Source organism: Arabidopsis thaliana, assembly GCF_000001735.4.
Source record: "Arabidopsis thaliana chromosome 1 sequence".
Taxonomy (NCBI): domain Eukaryota; kingdom Viridiplantae; phylum Streptophyta; class Magnoliopsida; order Brassicales; family Brassicaceae; genus Arabidopsis; species Arabidopsis thaliana.
In genome coordinates, this window is record NC_003070.9 from 7,312,916 (window position 1) to 7,329,604 (window position 16,689).

At 36.8% G+C, this 16,689-nt stretch overlaps 2 protein-coding genes across 2 annotated transcripts; both read left to right on the forward strand.

The window, feature by feature from the left end:
- Window positions 1-985: 985 nt before the first annotated feature.
- Window positions 986-7,006, forward strand: AT1G20970 (calponin-like domain protein). Its single transcript, NM_101950.3, has 9 exons — window positions 986-1,256; window positions 1,399-3,664; window positions 3,761-3,999; window positions 4,086-4,244; window positions 4,347-4,526; window positions 4,745-4,939; window positions 5,037-5,135; window positions 5,214-5,834; window positions 5,972-7,006. The coding sequence occupies exons 2-9, from the start codon at window positions 1,423-1,425 to the stop codon at window positions 6,329-6,331; spliced, it is 4,095 nt and encodes a 1,364-aa protein (NP_173521.2). The 5' UTR covers window positions 986-1,256; window positions 1,399-1,422; the 3' UTR covers window positions 6,332-7,006.
- Window positions 7,007-11,555: 4,549 nt separating this feature from the next.
- On the forward strand, window positions 11,556-16,526 carry SPL14 (squamosa promoter binding protein-like 14). The gene is made up of 10 exons (NM_101951.4): window positions 11,556-12,623; window positions 12,711-12,916; window positions 13,014-13,816; window positions 13,908-13,982; window positions 14,074-14,181; window positions 14,265-14,382; window positions 14,476-14,611; window positions 14,694-14,838; window positions 14,917-15,516; window positions 15,599-16,526. The coding sequence occupies exons 1-10, from the start codon at window positions 12,127-12,129 to the stop codon at window positions 16,016-16,018; spliced, it is 3,108 nt and encodes a 1,035-aa protein (NP_173522.1). The 5' UTR covers window positions 11,556-12,126; the 3' UTR covers window positions 16,019-16,526.
- The last annotated feature ends 163 nt before the right edge of the window (window positions 16,527-16,689 follow it).

The window sequence follows — 16,689 nt, forward strand, 5'->3', positions numbered from 1 at the left end:
AGTAGCACAATTGAATCTTATTGATGTATTTGAATTATACTAAATATTTTCATTGTATCACCCAATAAAAAGCTTTAATGAAAGAGACCAAAATTAGGAGGTTAGATATTACATAATCATCGTTAATATGCAATCAATATAATTCATGAAACGAGAGAGTTAAGAATGAGAACGTCGTTTTCTAATGTGGAACAGAAATCGCATATCCGTTTTCGTAATAGCAAGGCCCATCCCTTCTCACGCGCTACTTTATCCGACCCGATCCAACCTGATCCGGATAATATAACGAATTATGGTAAATCTTTGAATTAGTGTTAATTAATATTGTTGGCTAAAATCTAACTAAAATACTACAACTTGCTATGGTGATGTCAAAAACTGCATTTCATCCTATTAAAGGATGCCACGTGTATTTATCTTATTAAGTCCATTACAAAATGTGATCTTTTTACCTATAATCATGGATGATAATTTTTCAATATATTAGTATTTTTAAACATATTTTGAAAAATTATTAATTCTTATCTCAAACACCACTTTAATCATTAAGAAGCTCCTTTAATTTTCCCTTCGGAGTTAAATTATCCTTTTCACTTTAAAAATTAGAAAGTCTTGCAAAATAAGAAAATTTCTGAAACTTATAGATAATTGATTTGTCATTTTCAACAAAAGTTCTATTAATCCTCCTTTCATAAATATAAAAAGATGAAATCCTTTTCTTCATGGATAAAAGTATATTTGGATATGATATTAATGTTTAATGACGTCATTAAATAGTAGCAATTAGTAATAATGAATAATGATGACAATCATAAACAGAACTTGAAGTTAACAATTTTAACACTGATAAAAACATTTGGATAAATCTCTGTATCCAAGATTTACATGTTCCAACAATATACGCTACTATATATATATTTCTTACTAATTAAAATGAGTTTTAATGCTAATCTATGCTAATCAAAATATGAAAAATACAAAGATATTGGTTAATCGATAAATACAATAAATCAGATTAACGAAGCCCTCTGTTCAACAAAGAGGCTTCTCGATCTCGTCCTTAATTCCTTCCTTCTCTAAGCCAGCTGTTTTCTTCTTCTTCTTCTTCATCTCTCTCTCTCTCTCGTCTCCTACTCTCTCTTTGCTCGGACCAAAATTTCCTCAAATTCCTCCTCTGTTAATCGCCGGCATTGTCTTTCTTACCGATCCGACTATCTCAGCATTCGAAATCTCCGGCGACAAAGCCTGATCTCAAGGTTAGTTGCAAATCGCTTTTTTATTTTCCCTGAAATTTCTCTGATCTCCGTCCATGTCGGTTTAGTTTTTTATGGTCGTGAATTTTCGTTAGAGCTGGCTGCAATTTCGTTTGATCTGATTTATTCTTACGCCTTTGATTAGCTTATCGTTCGTGAAGCGGTGAAAATGCCGGTGGAGGTAGAGAGAGACCAAGGAGAGGTGTCGGTGAAGGTTGATTTTGAGAATGCGACTGAGATTAAACCGGAGGTAGTTGTTTCGGCCACCAAAGAGGACGTGGTGAATGGGATCAGCCATGGTGGTAGTAATAATGGCAACGGGAACGATACCGATGGTTCTTACGATTTCATTACGGAGAATGATACCGTTGGAGATGATTTTGTAGAGTCTGATTATGTTAAGCCTGTTGATGATGCCAATGTGGAGAAAGATCTTAAGGAAGGAGAGAATGTGAAGGTAGATGCTCCAAGTATTGCCGATGATGATGTTTTGGGAGTTTCTCAAGATAGTCAAACCCTGGAAAAGTCTGAGCTAGAAAGTACAGATGATGGACCAGAGGAAGTCGTTGAGATCCCAAAGTCGGAAGTTGAGGATTCTCTTGAAAAAAGTGTCGACCAGCAGCATCCTGGTAATGGGCATCTAGAAAGTGGGCTTGAGGGTAAAGTGGAATCTAAAGAGGAAGTGGAGCAACTTCATGATTCTGAAGTTGGATCCAAGGATCTGACAAAGAATAACGTAGAGGAGCCTGAAGTTGAAATCGAATCTGATAGTGAAACAGATGTCGAGGGACATCAAGGGGACAAGATTGAAGCCCAAGAAAAATCTGATCGGGATTTGGATGTTTCTCAAGATCTAAAACTTAACGAGAATGTAGAAAAGCACCCTGTTGACTCAGATGAAGTAAGGGAGTCTGAGTTGGTGAGCGCTAAGGTTTCTCCAACTGAGCCTAGTGATGGAGGCATGGATTTGGGACAACCTACGGTAACAGATCCAGCTGAAACCATCAATGGATCTGAATCTGTGAATGATCACGTCGGATCAGAACCTGTAACAGTTTTGGAACCTGTTTCTGTTGAAAACGGTCACCCTCCAGTAGAATCAGAGTTGGAGAGAAGTAGTGATGTTCCATTCACTTCAGTGGCGGAAAAAGTCAATGCTTCCGATGGTGAAGTGTTGCCAGACTCTGGAACCGTGGATGTTGTTGTATCAGAGGTAAGCAGTGACGTCCCTGCTGAGACTCAAGCTCTCAATGCCATCAGCTTGGATTCCCAGCCTTCTGGCAAAGATAGTGTTGTTGAAAATGGTAATAGCAAATCAGAATCTGAAGACAGCAAGATGCAATCGGAAATTGGAGCTGTTGATGATGGCTCTGTGTCTGATGGGAGTATAAACACTCATCCAGAATCTCAAGATGCCAGCGATCCTACTTGTGATCAAGGTGGAAAACAACACATATCATCCGAAGTTAAGGAAGTTCTTGATGCCCCTGCTTCAGAAGAAATAAGTGATGCTGTTATTGTTGCCAAAGATAATGGTTCAGAAGCTGCTATTTCTGATGGCTTATCTTGTACTAACCAGCAGGGATCAGAAAGTGATGAGATATCTGGGCTAGTTGAAAAACTCCCATCCCATGCGCTACATGAGGTTGTGTCTTCTGCGAATGACACGAGTGTAATTGTAAGCGATGACACCAAAAGTCAAGGTTTATCAGAGGATCATGGAGTTGACACTAACCAGACAATTCAAGATGATTGTAGTGCTGAGTTGGAAGAAGTTACCGATGTGAATGTAAAACATGCTCCAAATGAGAAAGTTCAAGGAGACAATAGCGAGGGGAACTTAAATGTTGGTGGTGATGTTTGTCTAAATTCTGCTGAAGAAGCGAAAGAATTACCTACAGGGGATCTTTCTGGGAATGCATCACATGAGAGTGCTGAGACTCTCTCTACAAACATCGACGAACCATTGAGCTTGTTGGATACCAAAACTGCTGTCTCTGACTTTGCAGAAAGCTCAGCAGGAGTGGCTGGCGAAATAGACGCTGTTGCCATGGAATCTGAAGCTGCTCAATCAATTAAACAATGCGCTGAAGCACATGTAGCTCCATCCATTATTGAAGATGGTGAAATAGACAGAGAAGTCAATTGTGGTTCAGAAGTGAACGTGACAAAGACTACTCCTGTTGCTGTGCGCGAGGATATACCACCTAAAGAAGTTTCTGAGATGGAAGAATCGGACGTCAAAGAAAGATCTTCGATAAATACAGATGAAGAAGTCGCTACTGCCTCAGTTGCATCTGAAATCAAGACCTGTGCACAGGATCTTGAATCTAAAGTGGTTACATCTACTGATACCATACATACAGGAGCTAAAGACTGTGTGGACAGCCAACCTGCTGAAAACAAAGAAGGTAATAAGTTAATTAAAAATGAAATTAGGCTATGTACTTCTCTTGTTGAGAATCAGAAGGATGGAGTTGACAGTATATATAAATTGTTGTGTTCAGGAAATGTTGTTGATAGAACAGATGATAAAGTAGCCTCGACCGGTGAAGTTTCTGTACTTGATGCTTCTGAAGGGCTTACTGTAGCGGCAGAGATAGAGAAAAGACCTTTTTACTTTCTGCCTAGAGTTCCTAGATATGATGATGAAAAGTTAGCCGAGCAACTGAAGCATGCTGAAGAGCAGGTTGATCAGAAAACACAAAATCGGGATGCTCTTAGAGCGGATATCCAGAAGATACGCGTAAGAAACGCTTTTGAGATTTTCATATGCTAAAACATCTTTGTTCTAAATTTGCCTCTGACATTTTTTGAAATTGTTATTTCTAGGCAATATGTAAGGACTATGATATCAGTTACAAGGCGGTCATGGCAGAAGAGAGATCTGCAAGAAAAGCAATGCATTCAAAACGGCAGGAAATTGAGGCCCTTCAGTCTATGATTAGCCGGGTTAAAAGTGCTGCGTCTGTTGATGATATTGATTCAAGGGTGAGACTCCCAATGATCACATTTCCAGCTAAGTTTTGTTCAAGTTTTTAGCTTGTCTAATTTGATTATGCTAATCTATCTTATTTCTCTGCCTCCAATCAGGTGCGTAATATGGAACATACGATGCAGCACACAACTTTATCTCTGAATGAAGAAAAAGGTTTCATGCGTGAAATAAAGCAGTTGAAGCAACTTCGCGAGCAGATATCTTCGAGTATGGGTACCAAGGATGAAGTAAAGCAAGCATTGGATGAGAAAGAGAAAACAGAAGAACGTTTGAAGGTACACTACAGTTTAAACGTCCTAGCAGTCATCTTTTACGTCCTATCTGCATTTAGTTACTACCCGTTCTCTCTCTACTTTGATTCAACCTATTTATCCGTTCAAGTGCATTTATGTCATCTATTTGCATAATGTCCATTCGGGTGATTTAGTTATCTCATCCTTTATGTGTGGATATCATTTACACATTTCAAAACTGACTTTTCTGGTGATAACAGGTGTTGAGGAAGGAACTAGACGCACTCAGAAACGATCTATCAAAAGCCGAAGAAATCACAAAAGCTGCGAAAAAAAAGTGTGATGGGGAATGGGAAGCACAGAGTAAACTGCAAGAACAGTTCAGAGCTGCTGATGCTGTTCGCCAGGAAGCATTTGTGCACCTACAGGATTTGAAGAAACAACAACGAGAAAAGGTACCCAAAGAGCATCTGAAAGTGGACATAACTTACAAATGTTTGCATCTGAGGTTTTTATTAAATCCTTCACTTTTACTATTTTTTCGTATTGCAGAACAAATATTTCTTCAAGTACAGAGATAATTCAAGGGCAGCAAGTGAAATGGCTTTGAAGAAAGACAGAGCAGCACTGCAAAGCCTTTGTTCTGACCAGGTATAAGCAGAAGCCAAATTTCTACTACGTTTTCAATCCCTGTATGTCGGCTTTGTACTCATTTCAGTCTTTAAGCAGGTGGAGAATTTCATGAATATGTGGAACAATGACGACGAGTTCCGTAAATACTATGTAAAAAGCAACACAAGGAGTACCTTTAGAAGACTAGGAACCCTAGATGGACGATCTCTTGGCCCTGATGAGGAGCCACCTCGGATCACTTATGCTCCAAGAACGGACAAACTTAGAACTTCTAGTGACAGAGCAGAGAAACATGAGGCAGTTCCAGCACAGAAAGAGAAAGTCGTTAAATTTGAAGGTTCAAAAGTTGAAAACAACGGTAAGGAGGTTGCTAAACCCACCGAGCAAAAGAGTCAGACCACTAAATCTAAAAAGGCCGTCAAGCCAGACCAGCCTCCATCAATTGTCACAGAATTGGTTTCTGGAAAAGAGGAGATAGAGAAGTCAGCAACACCGGAAGAAGAAGAGCCGCCTAAGTTAACAAAAGAGGAAGAGGAGTTAATTAAGAAAGAAGAAGAGAAGAGAAAACAAAAGGAAGCTGCAAAGATGAAGGAGCAACATCGGTTAGAGGAAATAGCAAAAGCGAAAGAGGCAATGGAGAGGAAGAAGAAGAGAGAGGAGAAGGCAAAAGCAAGAGCTGTTCTCAAGGCTCAGAAGGAAGCCGAAGAAAGGGAGAAGGTAAAAGCATATTTTTGTCATTCTGTTATCCAAATTGGATTTCGATCAGTCTCTCTAGCTAGTATGTTTCTGTTGGGACAAAAATTATTTTAAATACTATGCCATGGATCTGTTGAACAACTCTGTCTATTTTGTAGGAACGAGAGAAGAAGCTAAGGAAGAAGGAGAGAAGAAAGGGGATTTTTACATCAGAAGAGACAGCAACAGAAAACCCAATTCCGACAGCAGAAACTGTAGTCGAAACCCCAAGGGAGATCGAAACTCCAAAGAAACAAACCGTAGAGGAGAGTCAACAAATGAAGAAATCTCACAAACCTTCATCACAGTTTCTGAAACAAAACAAGTCAAAATCGGTTCCTCTGCCTTTAAGAAACCGAGGAAGCAAGAGAAAACTGCGGCAATGGATGTGGATTGGACTCATAGTTGTGATCATCATCGCATTGTTCCTTCTCGGTAATGCCAATCTCTCCTCTCCTGCAAATCTTTGGTTTACATAAGAATAAAAAAAGAAAGAAGAAGTGGCACACTCTTACACACTTTGCCTTGTGCTTTTTATAGTATGTTTTTTTTTGGCTCATCTAAATTAGTTTGGATTGTGGTTGGTGCTTTTATTCTTTTTTCTTTTAAGTGGGGAAGCTTTGATTCATTGATTTCACACGAACGACAGACATATAGATTGGTTTTGCTTGCTCTGGGTATATATGTCTAAGAAACACGGTTCCAGTTTTTTTTATTTTCTAATATACCATAATATATTTATTAAAGCAATAACTTCTTCTCATCTTTTCGATTGATATATAAACTGGTGGAAGAGTCTCTTGTTTTCTTTGTTATGTCACTAGAAGTTCTACGATTGTTCGTTCTTGTCACATAAGTCATCCAGGGGTGGTTCCTCATCAGTGCCAAGAGATCGTCCATCTAGACTTCCCTAGTCTTTTTAAGGACAGAGCAGAGAAACATGAGACTGTTCCACCAGTTTCAGCACTGGATTCAGTCTTATATTTGCCCCTTCATCAAAATCATCTTCGGGATCAAATTTTGGAACAGTCTATGAGGCGCACGAGAACTGCTAGTCGCAGTAGCGCTACGTTTTGCCTTGACAACCGCAGTAGTTTGACTAGAACGCCATAACCAATTGATACGACCGAATGCTAGCATCTTAGCTTAAAGATGACACAATACCCTAACTTCTTTTTAACCTCCTATGACTCGTATTATCCTTTTTTAATCTGACATGAACTCTTTGTTTTGACAGTTAGAGTTCAGAGTTTAAAATTTTGATAGAATAACTAACGGTAATTGGTGAAGTAACATGAACGGCCAAATGGGGACTCAACAATGATCCGAAATGTTGACTCAGCGACTAAATTTAATCCCTTCACATGACCCACAAACTATTTTACTAAGGATAAAATAGTTAGTTGAATATAGTTAGTTTTGTAACATGAAAAACTTAGATTAGAAAAATAGTTGCGTTCAAACGCAGCCGAATCTTTTTACATTCACAAGACACGTGACATATGCTGCCGCTCTGCTGCAGTACTCTTTTTATTTAGTTTTCATGTCCTTCTCATTAACATGAAATCGAAAAATGTCAACTCAAAATAAAATTAAAAAAATGTAAAACCATAATTTGAAACAAAAAAAATTCCCGTAAAGATAATCGTTATATGGGAACGAGGGTTCTTGTTATATATAAAGAAGTAAAGCTCCTTTGAGAGGCCAAAACAAAAACAAAACAAATTAAAACTTTCTAATTGCTAAGCATATATAAGCCACTCAGTACTCACCATTGTTTTCAAATTTCAGATGTGCTTGAAAATTTATTTCCTCAAAGGCTCAAATCTTTAAAATGAATGGTTTAACATTACATTTTATATATCTTAAATCTTTTTTCAAAACCTTCTAAGGTTTTCTATTAAAATGATTTATATGTTTGTTTTTTTGTCTTAAATTTAAGTTGTCAGATCCTAGGTTTCACATCACAGAACAGTCCATTGAAGTAAGTGGTTATGATAATGGAAAATTATTGTACTTATAATATAGTCATGAGTCATGACCACGTCCAATGAACCTTACACTCAAATTCAAACAAAAAAATGTTAGATCTGTAGTACGAAAGAGTTACTCATGAAATTTCTTCTTTTAACGTACAGATGCATTATTGGATGTTTATTAAAACGTAAATGTTTTGTTTGATTTATTTTCAAGTTTTATTCACAAAATTTAAACGTAGTTACGTGTTAAGCGTTTCTTTTGTAACGCGCGATATCCTTCATCTACCATTAATATTAGTAGTACTTGAATAGTTATGGATCAATTTACATATATATTCCAACTCTATCAAACATGAAAAAGATTCGAGGGCATATATATTGTTTATATACGTGTAAAGGTACTCAGAATTGGCAAATTATTTCCTCTCACACAAAAAAAATCCAATCATCTTGTGAACCTTTAGCATAGAATATATGGAGATGGGACACATATATACATAATACAACACTGATTTATATTTCAATTCATATGAGAAATAAAAACAAAAACCCGCCGTTGTTCGTGGTAAGAAGCATGTTGCATGAGGATGTTGAGGGATTAGGCTCAATACATTGCACGTTTGATCTGTGATTGGACTTTGGACCACCATGTGACATTTGACTCTCTTTCCTTTTTCATTTTCCTTTTTCTTCCAACGGTTCATGGTTACATTACATTTTGTTGCCCGATTCGGTTTTGCATTATTTTCTTATTAGTATAGAATATAAAAAGAAAAATAACACTTTGTTCCAGAAAATGTGGGAAGAGAGTTTTGTCGGGGCGACACACTAAATACAATCGTCTCAGTTCTATTATTTACATCAAATAATGCCACATTTGAAATTATTAATCATGTGTTTAAAATTCTGTAGAAGCATAATGTTGAAACCAAATTAATAACTTCATCTAGTATACGCGGCTAACCAGGCAGCTAGCAAACAAAAACACAAACATTGTATTATCAGATGTGTATAATTTATCCAATGCTAACATTAAGTCGTAAGCAAATGCAAACTTTTATTATAATGAATTAGCTTCTTTGGGCATGACTGAAACCTGTCATGTTCCGTTAGTGTTGCATTCATCGACAAAAGTTAATGAACTAGGTCCATCATAATTTTAAAATAGGGTTTAATAATATTAAGTGTCTATATTTTGGTGTGTGTGGCTACTTTCCTAGATTGATTCCCATAATCGTTTCTAGCTATTACTTGTATAAGTCCCAAACTAAAAGTTATATACACTGAAAACAATTAGGGTAGTAGTCGAATTATAGTTTGTCATACGAAAGAAATAAATTAGAAACAAATTATAAAAATTAGAGATAGAAGAGAAGTGATTAGTGAGTTTATGGTCCAATCCATTGAACTCGACTTTCCGTACCAACTCACAGCTATTTCCCTTTAACCTTTTTCCACTTTAAATTAATATAATTATGTACATAAATGTATACGCATATATATAACCATCAAAAGTTAACGATCAGCTTACAAAATGATGACATCTTTAGAGAAAGAAAAAAAAAGAAGCAATTACACTCTCTTTTATTTTTGTCAACTCTTAATTCCACTATATTACAATATGAATGGTTTTTGATGATTAATTTTGATGAAGAATGAAGAGAGTGAAAATATTAGATTTTTTCAAATGTTTTTCTAGATATTCTAATTAGTTCTTAAAACATAATTTTAGCTACCATTTCATCTAACATATTCTACTACAATTCACTCTCTGTATTTTATTCATCTATCATTCTTATACTAAAACTTATCTATATAAAATTTTCTTGGTACCCCTTTTCTTCTTTTTTATTCAATATATTATTAGGCATATAAAGACACAAAAGGGAAAAAAAAGGATTAACATCACCATTAGTAAGGAATGTAAGAATAGATGTAGAAGTAGAACGAATAAAAGGTTGACACATTAATAAAAAAATGAGACACGATTAACAACGATAGATTATAATAATGTTAAAAATACTCATAAAGAGCGAATTAATAACAACGTCGTTTTATGGAACAAGAAGAGAAGAAGAAGGACAATGAGCCACTTGCATGCGCGTAGGGACGATACATAAAACCCGTACGTGTGAGGTGTGGCCTCTCTATCTCTTGTCTTGTCCAATCTGGTGTACTAATGTCTTGAGGAGTGTTACTTTCGTAGTTATTCAGATTCCGTATGGGTAATGATGTCGTTTCACTTATCGACAGGTTTTGGGTGGGATTGTTTTTTTCCCTTAACCTTACGTGATCGCGACGACTTCTCCGTAACGCGGTGTCGAGATCTAAGCTTCGTACGTAAACTAAGCTCTTGGAATTTAAATGATATATGTAAACACGAAAGATATTTCTAAGTTAGTTTTTACAATCTAAATTTCAAACCGAAATCTAAACTAATCTTCGAAACGTATACAAAAAAACTGAGTATGTTTATCATTTAAAACCTATAAGTAACTGATATACTTCTTACATAAGCTTCTGTACATCTCAGTTCTATAATCGATTAGACAATTTGTTAGGCAAAAATTGTTAGTACCATGTCCTAAAAGAAAAGTCGACGATCGTTTCGTTATCACTAACCACTTAGGCATGTTACATGTTCATAACTAAATAGTACAACGATTAAATAAATATAGATATATTACACGGGATATGAGTTATAAGATAGTTGGTTCGTGGGACCTACATTAAAAGATGGTTTATAATAATGATTTGGACTGTTAAATTCTATATTTTTAGCCCGTAGAAATCATTCTATTCGATAAAAACGTAACAGAGTGATATAAAGAATTAAAGATCGATCGAGGTTGAGGTTCGAAATAACGTGGTCAAGATATGGGAAGAATATATAATTATAGAAGAATTTAGAAGAATATTGATAAATGTTAATATTGAAATTTAGGAAGTTTAACATTATCTTTAAATATATTATTTATATTTATGTTTATCTTAATCTCTATACAAAAGAATGTAAGTTATAATATTATCTTTATGAGAATCTATTACATTTTTTCTTATAAACACTTTGTGTTCTTTACTTTTATTAAACTTATCGGTTATCATTAATCAACTTATTATGGTATGGTAAATTAGTGCAGTAATGCAAGACTTACCTTCAAATCAAAAGACAATAGTTCGAGTTTTTCTTTCAATTTTGTTTGATATCATACTGGTTTTAAATACCAAAACTACTAAGATTTTCACATATGAAAAGTTTAATCTAAAATTTTAGTATGAAATCCTCCAATTATATTTTAGAAATGACAAAAAATATTTTCTCCTAAGAAAATGTTCTATTTCATGATATAAACTTCATGGTAATTATAGACTTTTACATTAACTATAAGAAAATACACAACATATGTGTCAATGTTTTGAATCTTAGGTACACATATCCCAAAACTCAACTATATAAATCAAACATAAAATACATCAATGATCTAAATATCTCCTGCCACATGAATTTTTTAAAACTCTTTTAACAAGAATTGACTAGAAAGAAAACTCTTTAAAAAATATGTTGACTAGAAAGAAACTCGTTAACAAAATACATAAATGGTGTGAAAACTAAAATGGATCCGTTAATTCAGGGTACGAGAATTTAAAGAGAAACAGTGTTGAAATTACTTTTAACTAGATAAAAAGCAAAATGAAGTATCTTGGATCCTTCGACTACATATCTCTCTCATATGGGCGGCTCGAATAAATATCAGAAAAATACCCTCACTACTCTTCAAATTTACACAATATGCCATCACCGTAGAAAACAAATAAGGAAAAAAAAAAGCTATCGTAGAAGGTAAGGACTTGAAGACATCAGAGACCAAGGACCAAAAAAAAAAGAAAAAGCTTTGATTACCAGAAGAAGAAGAAGGACAAAGTTTGAGACTTTGGAAGATTTGAAGAAGGAAGCTCTAAGCTGGTGAGGAGAGAAAATCAAATCCTTTTCTCTTAGTTTCCTTGATTGGATCGGGAAAATCTACAAGTTGAAAGATTCGTTTTTTGAAATCATTTCGAATCTGAACATTCGATTTCGAGTCATGTTTTGCTTGATTTGTCTTAAGCTTTCGTTGAATCGAAGAAGCGTTTATGCTTGAAAGCTCAGATTTTGTGTTTACTGATTAGCTAAGAGTTAGATATGATGAGTAGCTACGTTGGTTCGTTCCTCCCCTAGAGATCTCCAACTGAATCATCTTCTTCTTCAATCTACAAAAGGAGGACTTTGAAAAAGGGTCAGACTCAGATCGAGAGATATGGATGAGGTAGGAGCTCAAGTGGCTGCTCCGATGTTTATACATCAATCGCTGGGGAGAAAGCGAGATCTTTATTATCCGATGTCGAATCGGTTGGTTCAATCTCAGCCTCAGCGTAGAGATGAGTGGAATTCGAAGATGTGGGATTGGGATAGCCGGAGATTTGAAGCTAAACCGGTGGATGTTGAGGTTCAAGAGTTTGATTTGACTTTGAGGAATAGGAGTGGTGAAGAAAGAGGACTTGATTTGAATCTGGGAAGTGGTTTGACTGCTGTGGAAGAGACGACGACGACGACGCAGAACGTTAGACCGAACAAGAAGGTTCGGTCTGGATCTCCGGGAGGGAATTATCCCATGTGTCAGGTTGATAATTGTACTGAAGATTTGTCTCATGCTAAGGATTATCATAGAAGGCATAAAGTTTGTGAAGTTCATAGTAAAGCTACTAAAGCTCTTGTTGGTAAACAGATGCAGAGGTTTTGCCAACAGTGTAGCAGGTATAAGAAAGGACTCTCATTTCTTTTTTCTGGAAATGGTTCTCTGTTTTCTTTTTGAATCTGGTATTAACTAAATGAATTTTGCAGGTTTCATCTGCTTTCTGAGTTTGATGAGGGGAAGAGAAGTTGTAGGCGTAGATTGGCTGGCCATAATCGACGGAGGAGGAAAACTACGCAGCCGGAGGAGGTTGCATCTGGGGTTGTGGTTCCGGGGAACCATGATACTACTAACAATACGGCTAACGCCAATATGGATCTTATGGCTTTGTTAACCGCCTTAGCTTGTGCACAAGGTACACTAGTTTTGCGACTTGTAGAAGTATTTTAGTCTGGGAACTCTGCTTTGATGTTCTTGTTTTATTAACAGATTTTGTTGTGTGTGATCTGCAGGTAAGAATGCGGTAAAGCCCCCAGTGGGATCTCCAGCTGTGCCTGATAGAGAGCAGCTTCTTCAGATACTTAACAAGATAAATGCATTGCCTTTGCCTATGGATCTTGTCTCTAAGTTGAACAATATTGGAAGTTTAGCCAGGAAAAATATGGATCACCCGACGGTGAACCCACAAAATGATATGAATGGGGCTTCTCCTTCTACCATGGACTTGCTTGCTGTTCTTTCGACGACATTAGGTTCATCTTCACCTGATGCACTAGCGATATTATCTCAAGGTGGGTTTGGTAACAAAGACAGCGAGAAGACTAAGTTATCGTCTTATGAAAATGGTGTTACAACCAACTTGGAAAAGAGAACTTTTGGGTTTTCTTCTGTTGGGGGAGAGAGGAGCAGTAGCAGTAACCAATCTCCTTCTCAGGATTCTGACTCACGTGGTCAAGACACTAGGTCTAGCTTGTCTCTACAACTATTCACCTCATCACCCGAGGATGAGAGTCGACCGACAGTAGCATCTTCTAGAAAGTATTATTCTTCTGCCAGCAGTAATCCTGTGGAGGATAGATCACCATCTTCTTCTCCGGTCATGCAGGAGTTATTCCCCTTGCAGGCATCCCCTGAAACCATGAGGTCCAAGAATCATAAAAACTCAAGTCCCAGGACTGGTTGCTTGCCCCTTGAGCTCTTTGGTGCATCGAATAGAGGAGCTGCAGATCCTAACTTTAAAGGTTTCGGGCAACAGTCTGGTTATGCTTCTTCTGGCTCTGACTACTCTCCTCCTAGCTTAAACTCTGATGCTCAGGTTTGCAGCTTTTCTACTCCTCTTTTAGCATCTCTTTGTACGTAGATAAAACAAGCCACTTATAGTTTTAATTTTGATGGTATTCAAACAGGACCGCACTGGAAAGATAGTCTTTAAACTACTTGATAAAGATCCAAGTCAGCTCCCTGGGACTCTACGATCTGAGGTGATCATTTCTGGCCATGCCCTGAAATATAATGTTACTGACTGCTTCTGTTTGAGTGCTCATAGTCGTGATTGTTTACCTTTTATTACAGATCTATAACTGGCTTTCGAACATTCCATCAGAAATGGAGAGTTATATCAGGCCTGGCTGTGTTGTTCTATCTGTTTATGTAGCAATGTCACCTGCAGCCTGGGAACAAGTGAGTGAATATTTTGAAATGTTCGGTTATTGAAATATACTATGCTATGTGCAGCTTAATGAGCAGTTGGTGGCTTTTTTCAGCTTGAGCAAAAATTGCTGCAACGGCTTGGTGTTTTGCTACAAAATTCTCCTTCTGATTTTTGGAGAAACGCAAGATTTATAGTTAACACGGGAAGACAACTCGCATCACACAAAAATGGTGAGTACTCACGAGTTGTTACTTCTATCCTATGTAACCTTTAATGTTGCAGTTTTTGTATCACCAATGGTCATAACATATCATTGGTTACAGGTAAAGTTCGATGTAGCAAATCTTGGAGAACTTGGAATTCACCAGAGCTCATCTCAGTGTCACCTGTAGCTGTGGTAGCTGGTGAAGAAACAAGTTTGGTTGTAAGAGGTAGAAGCTTGACGAATGATGGAATCAGGTATAACTTTAAAAAATCAAGTTTCATACGGTTTCTCATATTCACATTTTCCTTTCTAACCTTTTTATCATTGTACTACCAGTATTCGTTGCACACATATGGGTAGCTACATGGCAATGGAGGTAACCAGGGCAGTGTGTAGACAAACCATATTTGACGAGTTGAATGTAAATAGTTTCAAAGTCCAAAATGTACACCCTGGTTTTCTTGGACGCTGTTTCATTGAGGTATGACTTCATATATAACTTATCTTTATAGTTTCTCGTTGTGGGTCTAGAGATGTCTAACGCCTAGTTTGTGTACAGGTGGAGAATGGATTCAGGGGTGACAGTTTTCCATTGATAATTGCCAATGCATCCATCTGCAAAGAGTTGAATCGTCTCGGAGAAGAGTTTCACCCCAAAAGTCAAGATATGACAGAAGAGCAAGCGCAGAGCTCAAATCGTGGTCCCACATCAAGAGAAGAAGTTTTGTGCTTCTTGAACGAGCTTGGTTGGCTTTTCCAGAAGAATCAGACCTCTGAGCTTCGGGAACAATCTGACTTTTCCCTTGCCCGCTTCAAGTTTTTGCTAGTTTGCTCAGTTGAAAGAGATTACTGTGCTCTCATCAGAACGCTCCTCGACATGTTAGTAGAGAGAAATTTGGTGAATGATGAGCTGAACAGAGAAGCCCTGGATATGCTTGCTGAGATTCAGTTGTTGAATCGTGCTGTTAAGAGGAAAAGCACAAAAATGGTCGAACTACTCATTCATTACCTGGTTAACCCCTTGACACTCAGTTCCTCCAGAAAGTTCGTTTTCTTACCTAATATAACTGGACCTGGCGGTATCACACCTTTACATCTAGCTGCATGTACATCTGGTTCAGATGATATGATTGATCTACTCACCAATGATCCACAAGAGGTATGTCTCTCTCTCTCTCTTTCTCTCAAATCCAATTTTTTTGCTTCTTCAAAACTGACAAAACCGTCATTTATGTTTTCAGATTGGATTATCGAGCTGGAACACTCTTCGCGATGCAACCGGGCAAACTCCATACAGCTACGCTGCAATAAGGAACAACCATAACTATAACTCATTGGTGGCTCGTAAACTTGCAGACAAAAGAAACAAGCAAGTCTCACTAAACATCGAGCACGAGGTAGTTGACCAAACCGGTCTGAGCAAGAGATTAAGTTTAGAGATGAACAAGTCATCATCATCTTGTGCCTCGTGTGCAACGGTGGCTTTGAAGTATCAAAGGAGAGTTTCAGGTTCACAACGTTTGTTCCCAACTCCTATCATTCACTCAATGCTTGCGGTTGCAACGGTCTGCGTTTGCGTCTGCGTTTTCATGCATGCTTTCCCAATCGTCAGACAAGGGTCTCACTTCAGTTGGGGAGGTTTGGATTATGGCTCAATCTAGAGAACTATACTATATAAAAGTATTATAATTTATTCTTTTGGTTTCTCGAAGACAAAAAAAAATAAGAAAAAGAGAAGAGACTTTGGTACAAATAGAAGGAAAAGCTCAGAGACATGACTGTGACACACGACCAAAAGTGACTACAGTATTACTCGAGGAAGTTTCACCGTCGGGATGTTTTTTCTTTCTTTCTTTCAATTATATATATATTTTGGTTTTGCTAATTTGTTCTGTATTTCCTTGTACGTTTCCTACTTTTTATGATTATTATTTTAACTAAGATAATAACATGCTGCTTCATATAAGAAGCAGTTGTTTTTATGTTTTGTTTTTTTGGTTCTTTTATCTTTGTAAATTTGTACTTTGTACAAGTAGTTCTCTTGTTGTAACTTTAAGAAATTATGTAATTCTTTTCTTATTCTCGAAAGTCAAAATGCATAACCATTTTAAACTTATATTGCTATATATGTGAAGACCAATAGAGGAGGAAGCAATGATAAGATGAAAATGGAGGAATCTTGGCACATAGAGTCCAAAAGGCTATATAATAACATGTTAACGATTCCCACGTGGATTGTCGAGCTTATGAAACATAACAACTCACACAAGTCACGAAATCTTTATATTCAATTTTTTTTCTTTTGTCACATGTAAAAGATTCTTGAAATTAG